Here is a 26236-nt window from a genome sequence, read left to right on the forward strand (position 1 = left end):
TTCTTATTTTAAACGTGACAAAAAAAAAACAAATTTCTGAATTTATAAACTGAACAATTTTTTAACAATAGATGCAAATGCCTAAATTCATAAAAAAAAATTGTAATATCTATAATTTTATTGTAGCAAAAAAAATCCTTAATTTTCTATTTAACATAAAAAATAATACGAACTTTTTTTATTTCGCAAACCATGAATATGCATTTTTGGATCAATATAACGGAACAAAAATATTTTTAGTTTTCATAAAGACATTATATAAGACGTGAACATTTACACAACAGCAACGCATAAGCAACACATTTTTACGAGTGCAAATTAACAACGCCGCAAGCAATATCTCATAGACGTAATAAACGCGTGCCTGGTACGTGTTAGTAGCAGTAGCAGTCAATTCGGAATCGATTCATCATCGATTTCGCGACGTACCCTCGAATCGCGCCGCTTTCTATTCATCGAACAACACGTGAAACGCAGCGGCGATTCCCCCTTGCTCGATTCACGAGGGAATCGAGTCGCGTGCATCACCCACACAGAGAAAAGAGACACAGAGACACACAGAGAGAGAGAGAGAGCGAGCGAAGAGATGCAATGAACAAGGCAAGAGTCGACCGGTGTGGAGAACCAATGAAGGTAAAGCTTACCCCTACGCGAGATCCCCTCTGTGTTTTGTTTGTATGATTGTTGCGTGATTGCATATCCCATGCGTGCACATCTTACATCGCACGCGCCCATAGAATACAATATATACACTTACACACACACACAAAGACAAATGTCTCCCGTGTAGCCTGTCACAGACTATAGGGGCAAGTGCTATCAGCGAGCGGCACTCGGCGGAAGGTGGGGAGGTGGGAGGAGGGGGTAGCTAGCACCACGCCCGGCCGCCTTTGTCTCCCCAGTGGCAATGATTTTTACAGCCCCCCCCCCCCACACTTAATAATTTGAGGCTGAGTGGACCTAAAGATGAGTGTTGGATGTCTCCGTGCGTGCTTGCGTTATGCACGTCCATACGTGCACATTTTACATCACGCGCGCCCATAGAACACAATACACACTGCTACAAAGACAAAGGTCCCCCGTGTAGCCTCTAACAGACCGTAGGGGCAAGTGGCTGTTAGCGAGCAGCAGCTGCGAAGGACGTCACAGCAGCACACGAGAGCGAGTTGAGTGGAACAAACAACAACCACGCCCGGCCGCCTTTGTCTCCCCCAGTAGCGACGTTTACGCACCGCTACCGTGTGCTCATTTTTAGGCTGAGTCGACCTAGGGGGAGGTCCCAGGTCCGGTGTTGGTGGCCGTGAGCGGGAATCGAACTCGGCTCGCCGGGGTTCGTAACGCAGCCAGCGCTAACCGCTACACTACCGCTCCCCGCCCATAGAATACAATAACACAGCACACCACATATACACAGATGATTTATTCAGAGATACGAATGCGATGTCCATACTTGCGGGCGTGTGTACACGACCGTCATTCATTCATTCAGCCATACGTTGTAACAGTTTCCGCACAACAATAATTAATGATGACGATGACGATAATACGGTCTGTCTATCAATGCATCGTACGCACGTGTGGATTACGTTATACAGATGAATGTGTCCTGTAAAGAAGCCATTAATGCATCTGTTGTAATATATATACACGCGCGCGCGCACACCCACACACGTACACAGACAAAGATCCCCCGTGTAGCCTGTCACAGACTATAGGGGCAAGTGCTGTTTTGCGAGCAGCGCCTGTTAAGGCCGACGGTGTGGGGTGGCCAAACACCACGCCCGGCCGCCTTTGTCTCCCTACACTGGCGATGTTTACACACCGCAACCGGCTACTCGTTTGATGGCCGAGTCGACCTAGGGGAGGCCCAGTTACCGGTTCGTCAAATTCACGCATAAAGCACACACACACATGGCATGCGATACATTCGTTCGAATCAATTGACGCACGCGCGCAAGCACACGCCCCATTTATTGTTCACACACACACGATGATGATGATTGTGTGTGTGTGAACAACACATGAACAGCGAGGTACGTTCACACAATAGGTGGGCTAAGTGCTGTTTGTGAGCAGCACACACGCGTACACGCATGTACGTACACACACGTATCAATTCACAGGCAGGCAGGCATCCCTACACATCTCGATTCATATTTTTTTAAGACAAAGATTGCCCGTGTAGCCTTTCACAATAGTCTGTTGGGGGGTGGGGGGTGGTGCAAGTGTTGTTAGCGAGCAGCACCTATGAAGGCCGGTACTGTGACACGCGAGGGGATGGGTGGGTGGCCGGCACCACGCCCGGCCGCCTTTGTCTCCCTACGCATTTGAGGCCGAGTCGATCTAGGGGGAGGCCCGGAACCGCTTCAGATAATCGTCGTGTCCGTGAGCGAGGGAACCGAACTCGAGGTCCGTGACCTGGTGTCGTAGCGCTGCGCGCTAACCGTTGCACCACCGCTCGATTAATAACAAAGACAGAGACCCCCCCACCCCCCGTATAGCCTTAACAGACTGTTGGGGCAAGTGCTGTTAGCGAGCACCACCTATGAAGGCCGGAACGGTACACGAGGGGGTGGGTGGCCAGCACCACGCCCGGCCGCTTTTGTCTCCCCAGTGGCGATGTTTGCACAACGCACCAAGTACTCATTTGAGGCTGAGTCGACCTAGGGGAGGCCCAGGACCGCTTCAGATAATCGTCACTGGGTGTTGGCCGTGAGCGGGAATCGAACCCGTGTCGCCGGGTTCATAGCGCAGCGTAGCACTAACCGCTACACTACCGCTCCCCACAAGCAAACCAAGCGCAGACACACACACAGACACACACACAAACACACAGACACACACACAAACACACAACAACCGCCATTCGCCACTAAGTGGCGGTGACGTCACCACGACGCTTGTGCCAGGCCATGTGCACCTTGAGGCCACGTGAAGTGTTGAACGCCCGCGGGCAGGAGGTCACGGGGCAGACCCAGGTGCCACGGGTCGCCTGACTGAGATGACTGGCTGGTGCACCACCTGTGCCCCCCTATTGTGCCAACCTGCTGTGCTTTAGCCACCCGGCGCTCCGCTAGCTGTTGTGAGCGTCGGTCCTCCGCCCTCCGTTGTTGTTGGAGGGCGACTGCCTCCAACTGCCCAATAGCGTCCTTCACGAGCCTCCTCCACAGAGGCCGATCTTGACACCGCTGGTACCAGTCATCGGCAAGTCCACTCAGCTCCACGTCCTCCTGTACCACATCACTCCATCTCTTCTCTAGCCCGTGCCGCGCCCGTTTAGCCCCGTCGATCCGGCCGAACAAAAGCTGTTACTGCATGCGGTGGCTGGGCATGCGGGCTACATGACCCAGTCAACGCAGCCTTGCCTGCCGGAGGAGCTCACCGATGGGACCTTGCCCAGATCTTTCAAGGATTTGGGAGCTCCTCACACAATCCAGCCTGGTTAAACCCAGGATGGATCGTAGGCAGGCCAGCCTAAATGTTTCCAACCGGCGAAGATGTTCCATTAAGGGGGTCCACGTTTCGCAAGCGTAGAGAAGGGAGGGAATGACCGTGGCCGAGAAGACCTGAAGCTTAGTGCGGAGCGACAGACCAGGTAGCTTCCACACAGCGTTACGCAACCGACAAACACACACACACAGACACACACACACAGACACACACACACAGACACACACACACACACTACGGCTTGTGCATGTAGACATGCTTGCGTTCATCCACACATACGTGCAGAGATACAGGCACGTCTCTGAATGAACGCATTCGTGCAGCGATGGACATGCGAGTTCATATTTGAACTCTTGTTGCGTTATCAGAGCACGTTTTTGTGTTTGCATTCTGACCGCAAGTATATGTGGGTGACGCAGACATGATTCCACGTGAAAGGTTTCATTTTGGCGATTTATAAACAACTTAACACGACTGTTTTGTTGCCGGAAAAAAAGGGGGGGGGAGGGGGGGGGGGACAAAACCTTCGATCGTTTTGTTTGCGTCGATTCGGTAACTCGTAGACACGGTCAGAGCGAGAGGGGGTATACTCGATGCGGTGTGCCGGGATATAGCAGGACACACTTTGAGACGCTCCACGCATGACAAAGACAAAGGTTCACCCCCCCTTCCCTCGTATAGCCTTCAACAGACTGTTGGGGCAAGTGCTGTTAACGCACACGAGGACCGTATCCTTTGTCTTCCTATAATGGGCATTATCGGAACCGGTTCTGGGCCTCCCCTAGGTAGACTCGGCCTCAAAGTGAGTTTACACACCCGCACCCACCCAGGTGCTCACTTTGAGGCTGAGTCGACCTAGGGGAGGCCCAGAACCGCTTCGGATAATGCCCGCTTGGCGTTGGCCGTGAGCAGGGGGGAGGGAATCGAACCCGGGCAGCTGGGGTTCGTCGCGCTGTGCGCTACCGCTCTGCCCGTCACGTCCACGCACACTCACGCGCGCAACCTGACCACACACACACACACACGGAGAGAGAGACTCTCTCTCTCTCCTTCAACCATCATCCACGCGGCAGTGGAACTCATCCCGTGTCGGGGCACTGAGATGGGATCGTTGAGGACCCACCTGGGTTTCGAATCGAGGCGGCGTGGATCTATCCGTATACAATATTAGGGCAGCACGATTTTTTTTTGGGGGGGGGGGGTTATCTAATTGCGATTTTTTTTTCTGACAGATATTGCGATTTTTGATTTGCGATTACATTTTTTCAAGTCAAGCTTCAGTTCATTATTTCACTGTGTAATAGATGTAAAACACGTGATGGAGCATTCCCATGATGATACCATCAAAATATGAACTGCTCTATGTATTATAATGCAAGGATGAGAACTTAATAGATATGAATTGCTTCCAACATGTATTCATTACTTTTGTTTTATTGAAAAAGAACAATCAAACGTAGAACAATTGTTCAGTCTTGACTTAAAGCTTTCTTGACTGCTGGAATTCAAAGAACCTATCTACGTGACTTACCGAAAGACCCAAAGAATAACAATTGTTAAGTTAAATAAATAAAGTTACAATAAAAAAATATAATAAAAACCCAATAAGAAAGTAATAGTGACTTTTCAAATCGCAAAAAATCGCAGCATTTTTTTTCAAATTGCGATGTGAAACCGATTTGAAATCGACTAATCGTTCAGCCCCCAGTATATACATGCCTCGTCTCCGCATCGCTGACAACTACACACGCATGCAGCCAACCAGCTGGAGAGTGGAACGTGCGTCGAGTATTTTTCATCCTCGCGCCGTGCGTCGGGCAAAGCCGGCTAGCAAATCGCTGTCCATCCCACGCGCGCGCTCGCTCGCACGCTCGCACACTCTCAGGGTTGGCGATGTGCGGTGCGAACAAAGTTCAACCCCTTATGAGACCTCCTTTGCCAGTAACAAGATATAGGAATAGGTTTTGACCCTTTTAACTGGTACAAAAACTGACACCTTAATTCATGGCATCATGTTTGCAATAACCACAACACAAGCAGTCAAAATGCAAACAAAAAAGACTATTCCGATAATGATATTGGCACTGTCCTTGAATTTGATTGGTCCACACCCGAGACGGCTTTTCTTAGAGCCCTTAGTCTCCACTGGTGTTGGACCAGAAGACGCCAAAAGGCGTACAACTCAAAAACAGCGCACTATCAGAGTATTGAGGGCTCGGGGTGAGCATTTACATTATGAGACCTCCTTTGCCAGTAACAAGATATAGGAATAGGTTTTACCCTTTTAACTGAATAAAGGTGTCAGTTTTTGTGCCAGTTAAAAGGGTTAAACCTATTCCTAAAAGTTCAACCCCTTCACGCGTCCATCGGCCACGTGCGCCTCCGTCCGTCCGCCCACGAAGTGCATCCTGGGCTCACCTACTCGGATATCAGAATATTTATTTATACTGGAGGAATCCGATGAACTATAAAGCTCTTTTCCCCCCCGCACATGCCCGGTTCGGATCACGGTGGTGGGAACGTCACAACAACAAACACAGTACACAAAGCACGATAGGGGAGTGCAAAGTATAGGAAAATGTAAACAGTTCACTTAAATATACAAATAAAATAAAATAAACTATTTTTTTTTAATCTTACCAGAAGCGACCTGGTCGCACCACAAATGACAGCTCGACGAATTGGTTCATCACGCGGACATTAATAGCAGCGGAATGATCTAAATAATATCGCCATCCAGCTGTCAATCCACGTATCCATCCATCCCACGCGTCCACGAATTAATTAATTAATTGATGCAAGCGGCCAACGAGTCACTCGTACACACAACAGACAAAGGGCCCCCTGTATAGCCTCAACGGACTGTTGGGGCAAGTGCTGTTAGCGAGCAGCACCTATGAAGGCCGGGCACTGTGGCACACGAGAGGGGGGGGGGCGGGTGGCCAGCAACCACGCCGGGCCGCCTTTGTCTCCCCGAGTGGCGATGTTTACACACCACAGCGGGTACTCATTTGAGGCTGAGTCGACCTAGGGGAGGCCCCATGACCGGTTCGGATAATCGCCACGGGCGTTGGCCGTGAGCGGGAATCGAACTCGTGAGGTCGGGTTTGGGTTTGCGCAACGCAGCGTGCTAACCACTACGCCACCGCTCCCCCACAAGGCGCGCACGTGCACGCGCGCGCGCGCGCGCACGCTGCCATCACTTCTTCATTCACCAGCCTGCCCATTCAACACTTCATTCACCCGTACCCTCAATGCCGCCGTTTATTCATTCATAGGCGCACCGCGCATTCGTACGTGCACGCGTTGTGATGTAACGACGCATTCGTTCGCTGAATACGAACGATTCCATCGTTGCTAACCGGGCATCCATCTGCTCATTCGCTGGCCCATGATTCGTTCCGATCGCTCGTACCTCCAACGCATCCGTCCGGGTCATTTAATTCATTTCGTGAGGTCATTCATCTAGCGAGTAATTCATTCCCACGCAACCCCAAGCATACCAACCTCCCCCTCCCCCCCCCCGTATATGCATTCGTTAATTTCATTCGCCCGTGAATGAAATGGGGTCCGATCGCCGAGGCCTTCGACGCGACAATTCGCGCGACCACATTGATCCTTCATTCATTCATCCTTCACGCCTTCATATTCACCCGTTAGTTAATTAATATCATTCAAACCACGCGAGGTTCGAATCGGCCACATTAGCGTGTGGACTCTCACGTGAACTCTCGTGAACTCTCGCGTGAACTCTCACGTGAACTCTCACGTGAACTGTCGTGTGAACTGTCACATGAACTCTCGTGTGGACTCTCGTGGACTCTAACGTGAACTCTCGTGTGAACTCTCACGTGAACTCTCACGTGAACTCTCGTGAACTCTCACGTGAACTCTCGCGTGAACTCTCTCGTGTGAACTCTCACGTGAACTCTCTCGTGAACTCTCACGTGAACTCTCACGTGAACTCTCGCGTGAACTCTCACGTGAACTCTCTCGTGAACTCTCTCGTGGACTCTCGCGTGGACTCTCACGTGGTCTCACGTGAACTCTCACGTGAACTCTCGTGTGAACTCTCACGTAAACTCTCGTGTGGACTCTCGTGGACTCTCACGTGAACTCTCGTGTGAACTCTCACGTGAACTCTCACGTGAACTCTCGTGAACTCTCACGTGAACTCTCGCGTGAACTCTCTCGTGTGAACTCTCACGTGAACTCTCACGTGAACTCTCTCGTGAACTCTCACGTGAACTCTCGCGTGAACTCTCACGTGAACTCTCTCGTGAACTCTCTCGTGGACTCTCGCGTGGACTCTCACGTGGTCTCACATGAACTCTCGTGTGAACTCTCACGTGAACTCTCGCGTGGACTCTCGCGTGAACTCTCACGTGAACTCTCACGTGAACTCTCACGTGAACTCTCTCGTGAACTCTCGCGTGAACTCTCACGTGAACTCTCGTGAACTCTCGTGTGGACTCTCACGTGAACTCTCTCGTGAACTCTCACGTGAACTCTCTAGTGAACTCTCGCGTGAACTCTCGCGTGGACTCTCACGTGGACTCTCTCGTGTGAACTCTCGCGTGAACTCTCGCGTGACTCTCGCGTGAACTCTCGCATGGACTCTCACGTGGACTCTCTCGTGTGAACGCTCGTGTGAATTCTCGTGAACTCTCGTGTGAATTCTCGTGAACTCTCGTGTGAACTCTCGTGAACTCTCACGTGAACTCTCACGTGAACTCTCACGTGAACTCTCGTGTGGACTTTCGCCTTCGCTCAACGCGTTCAGCGAACGCAGCGACGTGCGGATGCGACCGATCAAAATGTAATCGATCCATCAATTAATAGTTCCATTGGTTAATTGATTGATTTGAGGACAGTGCAGCGCTGTTATATCCGTGCACACTGCCGTGGCGTTGATGGTGCTGATGATGATAATGGTGTTGATGAAGGTGGTGATGGTGGTGTTGATGAAGGTGGTGATGGTGATGATGATGGTGTTGATGATGGTGTTGATGGTGGTGATGATGATGATGGTGTTGATGAAGGTGGTGATGGTGGTGTTGATGAAGGTGGTGATGGTGATGATGATGGTGTTGATGATGGTGTTGATGGTGGTGATGATGATGATGATGGTGTTGATGAAGGTGGTGATGGTGGTGTTGATGAAGGTGGTGATGATGATGGTGTTGATGATGGTGTTGATGGTGGTGATGATGATGATGGTGTTGATGAAGGTGGTGATGGTGGTGTTGATGAAGGTGGTGATGATGATGATGATGGTGTTGATGATGGTGTTGATGGTGGTGATGATGATGATGGTGTTGATGAAGGTGGTGATGGTGGTGTTGATGAAGGTGGTGATGGTGATGATGATGGTGGTGGTGCTGATGTGGATGATGGTGGTGTTGATGATGAAGGTGATGGTGTTAATGGTGGTGTTGATGAAGGTGGTGATGGTGGTGATGATGGTGTTGTTGAGGTTATGGTGATGAAGGTGATGAAGGTGGTGATGGTGGTAATGATCGTGTTGATGGTGGTGTTGATGAAGGTAGTGATGGTGATGATGATGATGGTGTTGATGAGGGTGTTGATGGTGGTGTTGATGAAGGTGGTGATGGTGGTGGTGATGATGGTGTTGATGACGGTAGTGATGATGATGGTATTGATGATGATGGTGTTGATGATGATGATGGTGTTGATTAAGGTGATGATGGTGTTGATGATGATGATGATGTTGATGAAGGTGTCGATGGTGGTGATGATGGTGTTCATGAAGGTGGTGATGGTGGTGTTGATGATGGTGATGGTGTTGATGAAGGTGGTGATGGTGGTGATGATGCTGTAGATGGTCGTAATGATGTTAATGAAGTTGGTAATAGTGGGGTTGATGAAGGTGGTGATGATGGTGTTGATGGCAGTGATGATGGTGTTGATGGTGGTGATGATGGTGGTGATGATGGTGTTGATGAAGGTGATGATGGTGGTGGTTGTGTAGATGATGGTGTTGATGGTGGTGATGATGGTGGTGATGATGATGGTGTTAATGGTGGTGATGGTGGTGATGATGGTGTTGATGGTGGTGATGATGGTGTTGATAAAGGTGGTGATGGTGGTGGTGATGATGGTGGTGATGATGGTGTTAATGGTGGTGATGATGGTGTTGATGGTGGTGATGATGGTGTTGATGAAGATGGTGATGGTGGTGATGGTGTAGATGATGGTGGTGACGATGGTGATGATGATGGTGGTGGTGTAGATGATGGTGTTGATTAAGGTGGTGATGGTGGTGGTGGTGATGATGGTGGTGATGGTGTTGATGAAGGTGGTGATGGTGGTGGTGATGATGGTGGCGGTAATTACTGTACTGTGAGGGAGACGGGAGTTGGGTTGGTGGGTATGTTGAATGATGGTGATGATGCTAAAATAAGGATAATGATGATACTGATGATGATGATACTGATGCATGCACGGCAGTGGGTTGCGGTGATGATGGTGGTGGTGATGATGGTGGTGGAAGTGGTGATAGTTATATAATTATGATGTTGGTGATTATGACAATGATTATACAAGTGACAGTGGTGATGATAATACTGCTGGTGGTGGTAAGTGGTGTTAGTATGACGATGATGATGATTCGGATGAATGTACATCAGTGGGTAGTCATAGTGAGGGTGATGATGGTGGTGGGGATGATGGTTATATAATAATGATGATGTTGGTGATCATGACGATGATTATTTAATCGTGACCGTGATGATAACAATGGTGGTGATGTTATAATGACGATGGTGATGATGATGATGCTACGGATTAATGTACATCGGTGGGCAGTGATATTGGTGATGATAGTTATATAATGAGGATGTTGGTGATTCTGACGATGACTACTTCATAGCGACAGTGATGATGATTCTGCTGCTGCTGGCGGCGGTGGTGGTCTTAGAATGACGATGATGATGGTGGTGATGATGGTGATGAATTTTCCAGCATATGGTATTTTGTTTGACCGGGGCACATCTCATTTTCACGAGTGACCCCCCCCCCCCCCCCGGCTCAACGAAATGACAAAAGCTAGAACAAGCGTGAATCGGTACGAGGAAAATACGATGACGTTAGTGACTCTGACGGTCATACACGAGTGAGTCACGGTGATGGTGGTGATGTCATCGTGATGGTGGGGGTGGTGGTGGGGGTGGTGGTGGGGTTGGGGTGATGGTGGTGATGTTGTTACTGTGACGGCGACGATGATGGTGATGATGATGATGCTTATCATTGTAGAGCAGTGACACTGATGATGATGATGTTAATCACTGTAGTGTAGTGACACTGATGATGATGATGTTAATCACTATAGTGCAGTGACACTGATGATGATGATGATAATCACTGTAGTGCAGTGACACTGATGATGATGATGTTAATCACTGTAGTGCAGTGACACTGATGATGATGATGTTAATCACTGTAGAGCAGTTACACTGATAATGTTAATCACTGTAGTGTAGTGACACTGATGATGATTTTAATCACTGTAGTGTAGTGACACTGATGATGATGATAATCACTGTAGTGTAGTGACACAGATGGTGATGATGATGTTAATCACTGTAGTGTAGTGACACTGATGATGATAATCACTAGTGCAGTGACACTGATGATGATGTTAATCACTGTAGTGTAGTGGCACTGATGATGATGACGATGATTATCACTGTAGAGCAGTGACACTGATGATGATGATGGTGCTAGCAGTGACACTGATGATGGTGATGCTTCACACTGTAGTGCAGTGACACTGATGATGATGATGTTAATCACTGTAGTGTAGTGACACTGATGATGGTGATGCTTCACACTGTAGAGTAGTGACACTGATGATGATGGGCGTGGTGATGACGATGATGATGGTGATGTGCCTCCCGTTCCCAGTGGTAGAGGTGAGGATGAGGCTCCGGCGCTAATTCATGGTGATGGTGGTCGTGACGCCGCACCTTAGGCGCTAACAGACCACTTCACCTCAATGGGGCTTTTCGCGTGATGCAGATTTCAAGTGTCCTGCGTTTTCACAAACACAACATTTGTGCGTGCGTGCGTGCATCTCTGCGGTGTGCGCGCGTGTTCGACGCTACCCCAGGTCTGTCGCTCCGCACGAAGCTTCGGTGTCCTCTCGGCCACGGTCATCCCCCCTCCCTTCTCTACGCTTGTGAAACGTGGACCCCCCCCCCCCCCACACACACTCTGGTGGAACATCTGCGCCGGTTAGAAACATTCGGGCTGGCGCACGCCTCCGATCCATCCTGGGTTTAACCTGCAGGCCGGTTTGTGTGAGGAGTTCACAAATCCTTGAAAGATCTGGACACATTCCCATCGGTGAGCGCCTCCGGCAGGCAAGGCTGCGTTGGCTGGTTCAGGTAGCCCGCATGCCCAGCCACCGCATGCCCAGCCACCGCATGCCCAGGCACCGCATGCCCAGGCACCGCATGCCCAGGCACCGCATGCCCAGCCACCGCATGCCCAAGCAGCTTCTGTTTGGCTGCATAGAGGGGGCTGAACGGGCACGACATGGATAGATGGACTGATGCGGTTCGGGAGGACGTGAAGCTGAATGGACTTGCCGATGACCGGTACCAGCGGTGTCAAGATCGGCCTCTGTGGAGGAGGCTCGTGAAGGACGATGCTGCTACTGGGCAATTGGAGGCAGTCGCCCTCCAACAACAACGAGGGCAGAGGAGCGACGCTCACAACAACGAGCGGATCGCCGGGCTGATAAAATACAGAAAGTTGGCAAAGTAGGGGGTATAGCTGGTGGTGCATCTTCCAGTCATTTCGGTTAGCCAACCCATGGCACCTGCTGGGTCTGCCCCGTGACCTCGGGTCAGCAGCGAGCCTTCGACACTTCACGTGGCCTCAAAGTGCACCTAGCCTGGCACAGGCGCCGTGGTGACGTCACCGGGGTATTGTTGCGTGTGTTACCAGTGAGGAAATATCTGAAACGGTCCTGCGCCTCCCCCTAGGTCGACTCAGCCTCAAATGAGTACCTGGTGTGCTGGTAAACATCGCCACTGGGGAGACAAAGGCAGCCGGGCGTGGTGCTGGCCACCCGCGCCCTCGTGTACCGTGTCGGCCTTTGTCATGGTCTGTGTGAGCGATGTGTGTTTGTTTATCTGTCTTAGTATTGTACGCCTGTGTTTGTGTGTTTAGCTCTGGTGTTTATCTGTGTGTTTATCTCTGTGTTTATCTACGTGTTTATCTCTTGTGTGTTTGTGTGTGTTTATCTCTGTGTGTATCTCTGTGTGTTTATCTGTGTGTGTTTATCTCTGTGTGTATCTCTGCGTGTGTTTATGTGTTTATCTGTGTTTGTGTGTTTATCTACGTGTTTATCTCTGTGTTTGTGTGTGTTTATCTCTGTGTGTGTGTCTGTGTGTCTATGTATCTGTGTGTTTATCTCCGTGTGTTTATCTGCGTGTCTATGTATCTGTGTGTCTATGTATCTGTGTGTTTATCTGTGTGTGTATCTGTGTGTTTATCTCTGTGTGTTTATCTACGTGTTTATCTCTGTGTGTGTTTATCTGTGTGTTTATCTGTGTCTGTATGCATCTGTGTGTTTATCTCTGTGTTTATCTCTGTGCGTGTTTATGCGTTTATCTGTGTTTGTGTGTTTATCTACGTGTTTATCTCTGGGTGTTTATCTGTGTATGTGTTTATCTGAGTGTTTTATCTGCGTGTTGTTTGTGTGTAGATTTACGGTTCGCACAAATCAATGCCTGCGTCGATACACGTGGGCTGGTTCTCGTGGCACCGAATCGCCGCATCCGGCAGTGATCACGGTGTCTCAATGACGCCGGTGTTGGCGATAGTTGTGGTTCTGATTGGGCGATACAGGCGGTGGGTGGTGTGGTTTATCATGGTCCTAGTGATGGTGATTTCACCATGACAGTTGTAATGAGGGCGATCATGATGATGATGATAATTGTTGTGGTTCTGATTGGGCGATACAGGCGGTGGGCGGTGTGGTTTATCATGGTCCTAGTGATGGTGATTTCACCATGACAGTTGTAATGAGGGCAATGATGATGATGATTGCTGTGGTTCACAGTGGGCGATACAGGCGGTGGGCGGTGTGGTTTATCATGGTCCTAGTGATGGTGATTTCACCATGACAGTTGTAATGAGGGCGATGATGATGATGATGGTTGTGGTTCTGATTGGGCGATACAGACGGTGGGCGGTGTGGTTTATCATGGTCCTAGTGATGGTGATTTCACCATGACAGTTGTAATGAGGGCGATGATGATGATGATGATAATGGTTGTGATTCAGAGTGGGCGATACAGGCGGTGGGCGATGTGGATGGCCACGGTCGTGGCGATGGTGATTTTACCACTGCACTTGTCGTGAGGGCGATGTTGAAGATGATCGTGATGATTATATTCTGGGCACGATTCATTCATTCATTCATCACGCACGTGATTAGCCACTCTGTTGAGCTGCTCTCATCTGTGGCTGCCAGGTCGCTTCTGCAAAGTAAGTTAATTCCTCAGTGGGGGCTTTGCCTGGTAGCATGGGGGATGGTTTAGTTATATTTGTACGCTTTTTGGGTGACTTGTTTACCTTTACTGTACTTTGCACTGTCGTGTTTTTTGCGTTGTTGATTTGCTTGTTGTTGTCACGTCGCCCCAACTGGACTTTTTCGTGACCGAAAAAAACAAAGAGCTCCGTGACTCATCGGATTTCCTCCCCCAGCAATAAATTAACAAATGCTCTGACCCTTGACGGGTCGGCGGGGAGACCGTCGGCGCCAAACGTCGTCGGCCTCTCGCGACGGCAGCATTTTTGCGCGCAAAACTTCTCTCTCACTCGCTGCCTTACGCCGGCAGTAGAGTCAACCTCTGGTGTGAGTGGACTAGTGGCCACGGGAGGTAACGACAGGGGAGTCAGCCTGCAGTGCGAACGCACTAGTGGCCACGGGAGGTATTGACAAGGGAGTCAGCCTGCAGTGCGATCGCACTAGTGGCCACGGGAGGTAATGACAAGGGAGTCAGCCTGCAGTGCGAACGCACTAGTGGCCACGGGAGGTAATGACAGGGGAGTCAACCTGCAGTGCGAACGCACTAGTGGCCACGGGAGGTAATGACAGGGGAGTCAGCCTGCAGTGCGATCGCACTAGTGGCCACGCGAGGTAATGACAGGGGAGTCAACCTGCAGTGTGGCCACGGTGGCCAGAAGATGTTAACTCCCTCGCCTGGTGTACAGAAGGTCGTGGGTTCGATCCTGACCCTTGACACCTGCTGTATATTTGGAGTCTTCGTGTCTCTCTGTCATTATCATCGGGGTGGCTTGGAGATGTTAACGCCCTCGCCTGGTGTGCAGGATGTCGTGGGTCTAATGAAAAAAATAGTTTTAGTTTTCAAATGGCACATCTGTTGGTATTGCCGGCTTGCTGCGGTGGCTTCCTTCCCTGGCTTGTCTGTGGTTCCTCCTCCTCCTCGTGACTCCTCCTCATGCTCTCCCCTTCTCTGTTTCTCTACGAGAGTCGAGGACCGCAAATCCCGTGCGGTGGTAGCAGTGCATTGCGGAATTGGCATCGTCATCACTTTGAAGCTTTACGCGTCACCAAAGCTTGGCCTACAATTGTGACTCAACGCACGCTTTTTTTTGTCTTTTTGTTTTCTTCCCCTCCCACCATCCCCTCCCTCCTCTCACCCCACCTCCACCCCAGGTGACTGCTGAACTCTCCGCGTAAACAACAACAACAACAAAACTACCCGCCTGGACACTCCTGCAACCACTCCGGATGAGAGACACAAAGTGAGACTGGCTATTTACCCAAGATCAGGGGGCCAGACCACCAGCAGAAGACGGCCTCCCCGGGAGGCATTGTCCGGGCCACTGATTTGTTTCAGCCGCTCATCGGGTCCAGCCACAGAGCCCCCCCTGCCCCCCCCCCCCCCGCCCAGCAGGGAGACCGCTGCTGCGACAAGACGTCAGGCAGCCAGCCCGCTAAGCTAAGCGTCGTCACGGCCATTCGCTCGCCCGTCCTTGCGCGGTCATTCTGTTCCTCCCGGCACGAAAAGCTGCGCACGCCGATTCCCACATCCCCGCCTCCTCTGAACGGCGTACCTCAATAATCGACCTCGAAAAAAATCCATCGATCCCGACCGGCGGACCGTCCTTCATCCCCGACGCGTTGATATTATTTGCTTGGGTGGATATATCCAAACGCCGCGCGCATGCACGCGGGCTTCCCCCGAACGTCGATTTCGGAACATCTGAAACTTCACCGCGGGCGTCCCCGAAATCCATCGGCGAATCAAAAAGACCCCACGCTTAAACGGGCCCCGCATTCGACGCCTATTTGAAGATCAGCATTCCCACCCGAAATATATCACAGAGAATATCGCAAGTAACATCAGAGATAATATCATTAGAGGGAGCGACGCCCTCCATAGTTACATAAGTGTCCCACTGTGCTAAGCGTAAGCGCGACAAGTCGGTGACTACCCCGCCCCCCCCCCCCTCCCAACCGCCACTGGCACAATCGACGCAGGCAGGCCCCTGAGGCCTTGGGCCCAGCAAAGTCGTCAACGGCCTGCAGCTCCTCGGCACTGAGATATCCCGATTGTCGGGACACCACCACCGCCACCACCATCGCCGCCATCTGTCGCTAAACAAAAAAAAACGCGGCGTGGCTCCTTCATGCCACGGGACCTCAGCAGGCCCCTCACAAGTATCTCATAAGCCTCCAGACGACAACGACGTCGTGAACTCTGGCGAACCGACCGGTCTTTTAGCCCCTCTCACCAGACTCTCAGGGCCTCAACTCGCCCCGGGCCATAACAGCCTCTCGACCTCCAGCATCTGGTCTTTCAGGATCCCAGTTTTCTAGGCACGCACCTCCCCCCCCCCCCACCAATCCCTCAAATAACCTTTGGGGGCTCCAAAGCCGCATTCGCCCATTGGGCCTTGCACAACAACCTCAGGCCTCTACCTATGCCTCCGAACCCAATCGGCCTCTTGTAACTCAGCCCCACGCTTGCAGGGTGTCTATATCATCCCCCCCCACCCCTCATGCTGTAGTTTTTAAGACTTTGGGGGGCCCCCTCCTATAGCAGCATCTCGTTCCCTTGTCCACGAAACATCCTTCAGGCCACCGGATCCCCTCCCCCCCCCCCCCCCCCCGGCTTTGGAGACCTCCTGGCACCGCTGAGGCTCTGTCCAGGCTTCGTCCCGCTCATCCCCGCAGCGGGCGTGGGTGCGGAGGATCGGTTGAGCGGGGAGAGGGAGAAAGAGGAGGAAGCAAGAGGAGGGGAGGAAGGAGAACAAGAGGAGAGGAGGAAGAGGAGGAGGAGGAAGCAAGAGGAGGAGGAGGAGGAGGAGGGGGGCAAGGAGGAAGGGTCGCTGCGCGGCCTGGCCCCCGGCCCGGCGATGCCGGAGCAAAGCAACGACTATCGCGTGGTGGTGTTCGGCGCGGGCGGCGTGGGCAAGAGCTCGCTGGTGCTGCGCTTCGTCAGGGGCACGTTCCGCGAGGCCTACGTGCCCACCATCGAGGACACCTACCGCCAGGTGGGGTCCGCCTAGATCACGCAAGGATCATGCCGTGCGGGTGCCGGTGCGTCCGCCGAAGGGGGGGGGAGGGGGCCTCAGTTCTCTCCGTGCACCAAGGGTCCCAGTGCCCGACCGCACACAGCCACTGTCCCAGCTGTTTTCCTCCGCACGCGATGGGCACACGAAGATAAAAACGAAGGCCCCCCCCCCCGGTGTGGCCCTTGGAGATGGATGCGTGTCATCGGATTATCTTATCTTCGCGGAATTTGTGCAGCGCCTTAACCAAGGCGATTTTCAAAGAACCACCAACAGGCACATATTAATGTAATGGTGGAGATGGGGGGGGCGAATGAAATGGATGAGAGGAAGCAGTGGGGTAGAATCTGTGAATTTTGTGAAAGCAAAATTTATCAAGTAAACGATGATGGATGGATTGAAATTAATGGGGAATGAGTGGCATGCATCTAGTGAGAATATGAAGATGGAACAGTAACGGTGGTGGTTTTGAGGTTGAGGTTATTGGGGGGGGGGGGGGCCGTGAGGTGAGCTTGGGGTAACGAGAAGTGAGTTTTGAGTGAGGAGCGGAAACTTAGTGAGCGAAGGGTGACCGCTTAATGTGGAGGGGGGAGTTTGTTACAGTGAAGGGGGTGGCCGAGAAGATAGAGAGAGCGGAAGTGTGGCTTGAGCACGAGGACAAGGAGGAACAGAGAGACAGAGAGAGAGACAGCAAAGAGTGTGAACGTAGAAAGGGGCGAGAAGGCGACACGTAGAGAAGGACGCACGAGTTTGCAAGGCACGGTGGGGGCGAGATCATGAAGTGGTTCTCAAACCGTTTTTGTTTGGCGACTGCCTGTGCACCCCACACTTGTTGAATTTTGTTTAAAAACCCAGTAGCCAACCCCGGCCCGCCCTGCCACCGGCCACAACATGGCTCGGGGAAGTAAATGCTCCGTGTGAATAATGACCGCCAATATATTAACCGCCTATTTTGCGAGACCATCCAAACTAGCCAGTAGCTATGCGTGTATGTCCGTATATCTCTGTATATATGTGTACATCTCTGTGTATATCTGCGTTCATCTCTCCCATGTATCTCTCGCTCTGTATCTCTGCGTATCGCGCAGGTGATCAGCTGCGACAAGAGTGTGTGCACGCTGCAGATCACCGACACCACGGGCTCGCACCAGTTCCCCGCCATGCAGCGGCTGGCGATCTCGCGCGGCCACGCCTTCCTCCTCGTCTACTCGGTGACGAGCCGCCAGAGCCTCGAGGAGCTGCGGCCCATCTACGACGTCATCGTGCAGATCAAAGGTGCGGGCGCGCCGCCGGTCTCGCGATGCGCGACCGGCGACGCGCGGATATTACGTCGGCGGCGGAGTCGTCGTCGTTGTCGTCGTCGTCGTCGTTATCGTCGTCGTCATCATCATTTTCATTGTCGTCATTGTCGTCGTCGAGAAGCAGTGCCTGAAATCCCTACCGCTCGCCTCCTCCTGCTGCTGCTGCACTCGCACATACTCCCACGTCTCACGTCTCACCTCCAACTCCCGTGCCCCACGTCCCACGCCCCCGGCCTCTCCACCACCCCGCCCCTCCCGGCGTCGTCCCCCGTCGTCCCGCAGGCGACATCTCCGCCGTGCCCATGATGCTCGTGGCCAACAAGTGCGACGAGACGGCGCGCGAGGTGGCCGCCGGCGAGGGCGAGGCGCAGGCCAAGGCTTGGCGCTGCGCCTTCACCGAGACGTCGGCCAAGATGGACTACAACGTCACCGAGGCCTTCCAGGAGCTGCTCAACCTGGAGAAGAGGCGGCACATGAGCCTGCAGGTATGGCGCCGTTCTCGTAGACGCCGCCGAACTGATCGTGAACACCCCCCCCCCATTCTCGAGATGCCCCCCCCCTAGCCACCCCCCCCCCACCGCCAAATCTCTTTTGTTTCTTGATTCGGAGGGGCGCGGCAACGTTTAATTTTGTTTCAAAGGCGTCGTTACCCGAGAACCGTACCGACGCGACCCGCCGATCCCTCTACGGTAGCCCGGTGGCCAACACTGTGCTGCGCGTCCCTCCCGCGCGGCCTTGTGCGAGCCTCAGTACCGAGGAAGAGTTTATTTTATTTCAGGTTTTCTTCCGGTTACGTTCCAACGGCGGGAGGACGGCCAATGACGCACGCACGTCATCGGAACGGGGAAGGGCCGACGGTGGCGGATGTTTGTGCCGGGTCCTGAGCCTTTCCTAGATCAACTCGGCCTCAAATGAGCACGCGGTCGCGTGGGTAAAAACATCAGCGTTGTGGGGAGACAAAGGCGGCCGGGCACCGGTGCTGGCAGCCCTCGTGTGCCGTGCTGCCGTTCGCAGGTGCTGCTCGCAAACGGCACTTGCCCCAACAGGCCTAGCAGCGTGTACAGCTATATGGGGGATCTTTATCTTTGTGTATGTGTGTGCAATGGGGAGCGGTGGCGCAGAGGTTAGCTCGCTGCGCTACGAACCCGGCGACCCGAGTTCGATTCACGCTCACGACCAACAACCGGTGACGGTTATCTGAGCCGGTCTTGGGCCTCCCCTCTAGGTCGACTCAGCCTCAAATGAGTACCTGGTGCGGTGTGTAGTGAACATCGCCACTTGGAGAGACAAAGGTTGCCGGGCGTGGTGCTGGCCACTTACCACCCTCGTGTGCCGTGCCGGCATTCATAGGCGCTGCTACTCGCTAACAGAATCAGAATCTGTATTTATACTGGAAGAATTTGATGAGCTATAAAGCTCTTATTAACAGATGTCCAGTAGGGGGCCATCCATAAATGACGGCACGCACCTGGGGGGGGGGGGGGGGTCAGACATTTGTGACGATGTGTGACGAGGGAGGGGGAGGGGGGTTTGAGAAATGTGACGTCACATCAAAATGCGCAACTTTAAATAAATACAGACAACACGTTCTACTTAATTAAATATACTTTTTAATAAATGTTTTCTCCTACAACATCAGAGTGCAGCGCCACATTAAATACGCACTACAATGACAATAGTTTAAAGCGATTTGAAGCATGTTTTATTTTTTGGGGGGAGGGGGGGGCAGAGCTTTGTGACGTCATATTTGAGGGGGGGTCTGACTTTTTGTGACGTCGTGTGACGATGGGGTGGGGGGGGGTCAAAAATCGTCCGAAATCGCGTGACGTCATTTATGGACGGCTCCTAGGGGCATGGGATTACAACAACAAACAACACAAAACACGATAGGAGTGCAAAGTAAGGTAAAGAAATCACTTATATGTATACAAATAAAACAAACTAAAATGTTGTCCTACCAGGTGAAGGCCACTGAGCTATTAGTTTATTTCTCAGAAGCGTCCAGGCGACGAATGGCAGCACACGCAAAGTTGGCCCATCGTCACGTGGACATTTACAGCGGCAAAATGATCTAAAAACGGCACTTGCCCCCGACAGTCTGTCAAGGCTATACAGGGGATCGTTGTCTTTGTGTGTGTGTGTGTGCGCGTGCAGGTGGATGGGAAAAAAGGTGGAAAGCAATCTTCCCGGAAGCACTTCAAGGGCAAGTGCGTGGTCATGTGATGGAGGTCATGCGATGGAGGTCATGTGGTGGAGGTCATGCGATGGAGGTCACGCGGTGGAGGTTATGAGGTGGAGGTCATGCGGTGGAGGTCATGTGGTGGAGGAGAGGGCTCGGTGGGCGGGGTTAGAGGCAATGGGGGGGGGGGGGTGTGGGGGATAGTTTGTCGCAGGAAGCAGCCAATCAGAAATGATGGGGGGACGGGGGGGGGGCAGGGGGTTATAACATCACGTGGGGTTGCACAGTCCCCACGATGCCAGTAAGCGATTGAAGCCATTTAACAGCACCTTACGGGGACTCCCCTACTTACGAACACACTCGACTTACGAACTTTCAGAGGCAGGAACGAACCTGGTCCGTGTGTCCAGTTGCAGCTGTTCGGACCGAGGGTCGTGAGTTCAACCGCCGCGCGATAGATGGTGGTGGTGGCATCTGCATCTACGAAAACGCGAGAAACCGATGGCGTCTACAGGAGATTACACGACGTTTAAAGCCATTCCCCATTTTAAACTGTACACGCCGTTACAGCCACGTTCGGAATCGACGGGAGTAAAGTTTGGACGTGCGAGCAAATCAACTTACGAACGGACGCCGCTGGAACCCAACTCGTTCGTGAGTAGAGGAGCCCCTGTAATTATAATTTTCAGCCGCGGGAAAAGGTTAGCAAGGTGCGGCCCTGCGATGGCCCAGCACGCTCGGTCCACACTGCTGACTCTGCTAGCAGGAGCTCTGGAGAGCCCAGGCCACCCCCCCCCTCGCTCCCAGCCGTACGTCCTTTGGAGAGGTGACAGTACCCACACTACGCCAACGCACAAGGGCTGTCAATCGACTGACCCCAGTGTGGCGGTGAACCCCACTTACACTGCGTGGCGCGGCGGTTTTGGCAACTCGGCATCGGCACGGGAAATTGCCAGCGCACTCCAGATTAGCACGGTTGGATACGTACGGTGGTGCGAAAGAAGTTGAACATGCACATGTGCATAGACTCACACAGCGACCCATCATAGACTCACACAGAGACCCACCATAGACTCACACAGCGACCCATCATAGTCTCACACAGAGACCCATCATAGTCTCACACAGAGACCCATCATAGTCTCACACAGAGACCCATCATAGTCTCACACAGAGACCCATCATAGTCTCACACAGAGACCCATCATAGACTCACACAGAGACCCATCATAGTCTCACACAGAGACCCATCATAGTCTCACACAGAGACCCATCATAGTCTCACACAGAGACCCATCATAGTCTCACACGGAGACCCATCATAGTCTCACACAGAGACCCATCATAGTCGCACACAGAGACCCATCATAGACTCACACAGAGACCCATCATAGTCTCACACAGAGACCCATCATAGACTCACACAGAGACCCATCATAGTCTCACACAGAGACCCATCATAGTCTCACGCAGAGACCCATCATAGTCTCACACAGAGACCTATCATAGACTCACACAGAGACCCATCATAGACTCACACAGAGACCCATCAAAGTCTCACACAGAGACCCATCATAGTCTCAAACAGAGACCCATCATAGTCTCACACAGAGACCCATCATAGTCTCACACAGAGACCCATTATAGACTCACACAGAGACCCATCATAGTCTCACACAGAGCCCCATCATAGACTCACACAGGGACCCATAGTCTCACACAGAGACCCATCATAGTCTCACACAGAGACCCATCATAGGCTCACACAGAGACGCATCATAGACTCACACAGGGACCCATAGTCTCACACAGAGGCCCATCATAGTCTCACACAGAGAGCCATCATAGTCTCACACAGAGACCCATCATAGTCTCATACAGAGACCCATCATAGTCTCACACAGAGACCCATCATAGTCTCACACAGATACCCATCATAGTCTAACACAGAGACCCATCATAGTCTCACACAGAGACCCATCATAGTCTGACACAGAGACCCATCATAGTCTCACACGGAGACCCATCATAGTCTCACACAGAGACCCATCATAGACTCACACAGAGACTCATCATAGTCTCACACAGAGACCCATCATAGTCTCACACAGAGACCCATCATAGTCTCACACAGAGACCCATCATAGTCTCACACAGAGAGCCATCATAGTCTCACACGGAGACCCATCATAGACTCCCACAGAGACCCATAGACTCACACAGAGACCCATCATAGTCTGACACAGAGACCCATCATAGTCTCCCACAGAGACCCATAGACTCACACAGAGACCCACCATAGACTCACACAGAGACCCACCATAGTCTCACACAGAGACCCACCATAGTCTCACACAGAGACCCACCATAGTCTCACACAGAGACCCATCATAGTCTCACCCAGAGACCCATCATAGTCTGACACAGAGACCCATCATAGTCTCACACGGAGACCCATCATAGTCTCACACAGAGACCCATCATAGACTCACACAGAGACTCATCATAGTCTCACACGGAGACCCATCATAGTCTCACACAGAGACCCATCATAGACTCACACAGAGACTCATCATAGTCTCACACAGAGACCCATCATAGTCTCACACAGAGACCCATCATAGTCTCACACAGAGACCCATCATAGTCTCACACAGAGAGCCATCATAGTCTCACACGGAGACCCATCATAGACTCCCACAGAGACCCATAGACTCACACAGAGACCCATCATAGTCTGACACAGAGACCCATCATAGTCTCCCACAGAGACCCATAGACTCACACAGAGACCCACCATAGACTCACACAGAGACCCACCATAGTCTCACACAGAGACCCACCATAGTCTCACACAGAGACCCACCATAGTCTCACACAGAGACCCATCATAGTCTCACCCAGAGACCCATCATAGTCTCACACAGAGACCCATCATAGACTCACACAGAGACCCATCATAGTCTCACACAGAGACCCACCATAGTCTCACACAGAGACCCATCATAGTCTCACACAGAGACCCATCATAGTCTCACACAGAGACCCATCATAGACTCACACAGAGACCCATAGTCTCACACAGAGACCCATCATAGTCTCACACAGAGACCCATCATAGACTCACACAGAGACCCATCATAGTCTCCCAGAGAGAAACATCATAGCCTCACACAGAGACCCATAGACTCATACAGAAACCCATCATAGTCTCACACAGAGACCAATCATAGTCTCACACAGAGACCCATCATAGTCTCACACAGAGACCCATCATAGTCTCACACAGAGACCCATCATAGACTCACACAGAGACCCATCATAGTCTCACAGAGAGACCCATCATTGACTCACACAGAGACCCATAGATTCATACAGAGACCCATCATAGTCTCACAGAGAGACCCATCATAGTCTCACACAGAGACCCATCATAGACTCACACAGAGACCCATAGTCTCACACAGAGACCCATCATAGTCTCACACAGAGACCCATCATAGACTCACACAGAGACCCATCATAGTCTCACAGAGAGAAACATCATAGCCTCACACAGAGACCCATAGACTCATACAGAAACCCATCATAGTCTCACACAGAGACCCATCATAGTTTCACACAGAGACCCATCATAGACTCACACAGAGACCCATAGTCTCACACAGAGACCCATCACAGTCTCACACAGAGACCCATCATAGTCTCACACAGAGACCCATCATAGACTCACACAGAGACCCATCATAGTCTCACACAGAGACCCATCATAGTCTCACACAGAGACCCATCATAGACTCACACAGGGACCCATAGTCTCACACAGAGACCCATCATAGTCTCACACAGAGACCCATCATAGACTCACACAGAGACCCATCATAGTCTCATACAGAGACCCATCATAGTCTCACACAGAGACCCATCATAGTCTCACACAGAGACCCATCATAGACTCACACAGAGACCCATAGTCTCACACAGAGACCGATCATAGTCTCACACAGAGACCCATCATAGTCTCACACAGAGACCCATCATGGTCTCCCACAGAGACCCATAGACTCACACAGAGACCCATCATAGTCTCACACAGAGACCCATCATAGTCTCACACAGAGACCCATCATAGTCTCACACAGAGACCCACCATAGACTCACACAGAGAGCCACCATAGTTTCACACAGAGACCCATCATAGTCTCATACAGAGACCCATCATAGTCTCACACAGAGACCCATCATAGTCTCACACAGAGACCCATCATAGACTCACACAGAGACCCATAGTCTCACACAGAGACCCATCATAGGCTCACACAGAGACCCATCATAGTCTCACACAGAGACCCATCATGGTCTCCCACAGAGACCCATAGACTCACACAGAGACCCATCATAGTCTCACACAGAGACCCATCATAGTCTCACACAGAGACCCATCATAGTCTCACACAGAGACCCACCATAGACTCACACAGAGAGCCACCATAGTTTCACACAGAGACCCACCATAGTCTCACACAGAGACCCACCATAGTCTCACACAGAGACCCACCATAGTCTCACACAGAGACCCATCATAGTCTCACACAGAGACCCATCATAGTCTCACACAGAGACCCATCATAGTCTCACACAGAGACCCATCATAGTCTCACACAGAGACCCATCATAGTCTCACACAGATACCCATCATAGACTCACACAGAGACCCACCATAGTCTCACACAGAGACCCACCATAGTCTCACACAGAGACCCATCATAGTCTCACACAGCGACCCATCATAGTCTCACACAGAGACCCATCATAGACTCACACAGAGACCCATCATAGTCTCACACAGAGGCCCATCATAGTCTCACACAGAGACCCATCATAGACTCACACAGAGACCCATCATAGTCTCACACAGAGACCCATCATAGTCTCACACATAGACCCATCATAGTCCCACACAGAGACCCATCATAGTCTCACACAGAGACCCATCATAGTCTCACACAGAGACCCATCATAGTCTCACACAGAGACCCATCATAGTCTCACACAGAGACCCATCATAGACTCACAAAGAGACCCATCATAGTCTCACACAGAGACCCATCATAGTCTCACACAGAGACCCATCATAGTCTCACACAGAGACCCATCATAGTCTCACACAGAGACCCATCATAGTCTCACACAGAGACCCATCATAGTCCCACACAGAGACCCATCATAGTCTCACACATAGACCCATCATAGTCTCACACAGAGACCCATCATAGTCTCACACATAGACCCATCATAGTCTCACACAGAGACCCATCATAGTCTCGCACGGAGACCCATCATAGACTCACACAGAGACCCATCATAGTCTCACACAGAGACCCATCAGTCTCACACAGAGACCCATCATAGTCTCACACAGAGACCCATCATAGTCTCACACAGAGACCCATCATAGTCTCACAGAGACCCACCATTCACAGTATGTTGGGTATCTACCTACGGTGCGAACTTATTTTGCACCGTACGTAGGGCCAACCATGCTGATCGGAGGTGCGGCGGGGGGGGGGGTGAAGGAAAACAATCTAAACGCAAAAAGCGTCTCTAAACAAATGAGTTTGTCAATGTTTTCGACGATTTAAAAGTTGCATAGCTGCACCTTCGGCGCCTCCTTTTACCGCGCGGGCCGGGGGGTTTAGGCGCACTCAGGCTGCGTTGGGCCCACGCT

General features: G+C 51.7%; 1 protein-coding gene across 1 annotated transcript; it reads left to right on the forward strand.

Annotated features, from left to right (window-relative positions):
* The first annotated feature begins 485 nt into the window (after positions 1-485).
* Positions 486-24795, forward strand: LOC116943162 (GTP-binding protein Di-Ras2-like). Its single transcript, XM_032955763.2, has 5 exons — positions 486-633; positions 15167-17010; positions 18117-18303; positions 18612-18814; positions 20484-24795. The coding sequence occupies exons 2-5, from the start codon at positions 16873-16875 to the stop codon at positions 20550-20552; spliced, it is 597 nt and encodes a 198-aa protein (XP_032811654.1). The 5' UTR covers positions 486-633; positions 15167-16872; the 3' UTR covers positions 20553-24795.
* The last annotated feature ends 1441 nt before the right edge of the window (positions 24796-26236 follow it).

This window comes from Petromyzon marinus, chromosome 1 (assembly GCF_048934315.1).
Source record: "Petromyzon marinus isolate PM22_M1 ecotype Great Lakes invasive population chromosome 1, UKy_Petmar_22M1.pri1.0, whole genome shotgun sequence".
In the NCBI taxonomy this organism is placed as follows: domain Eukaryota; kingdom Metazoa; phylum Chordata; class Hyperoartia; order Petromyzontiformes; family Petromyzontidae; genus Petromyzon; species Petromyzon marinus.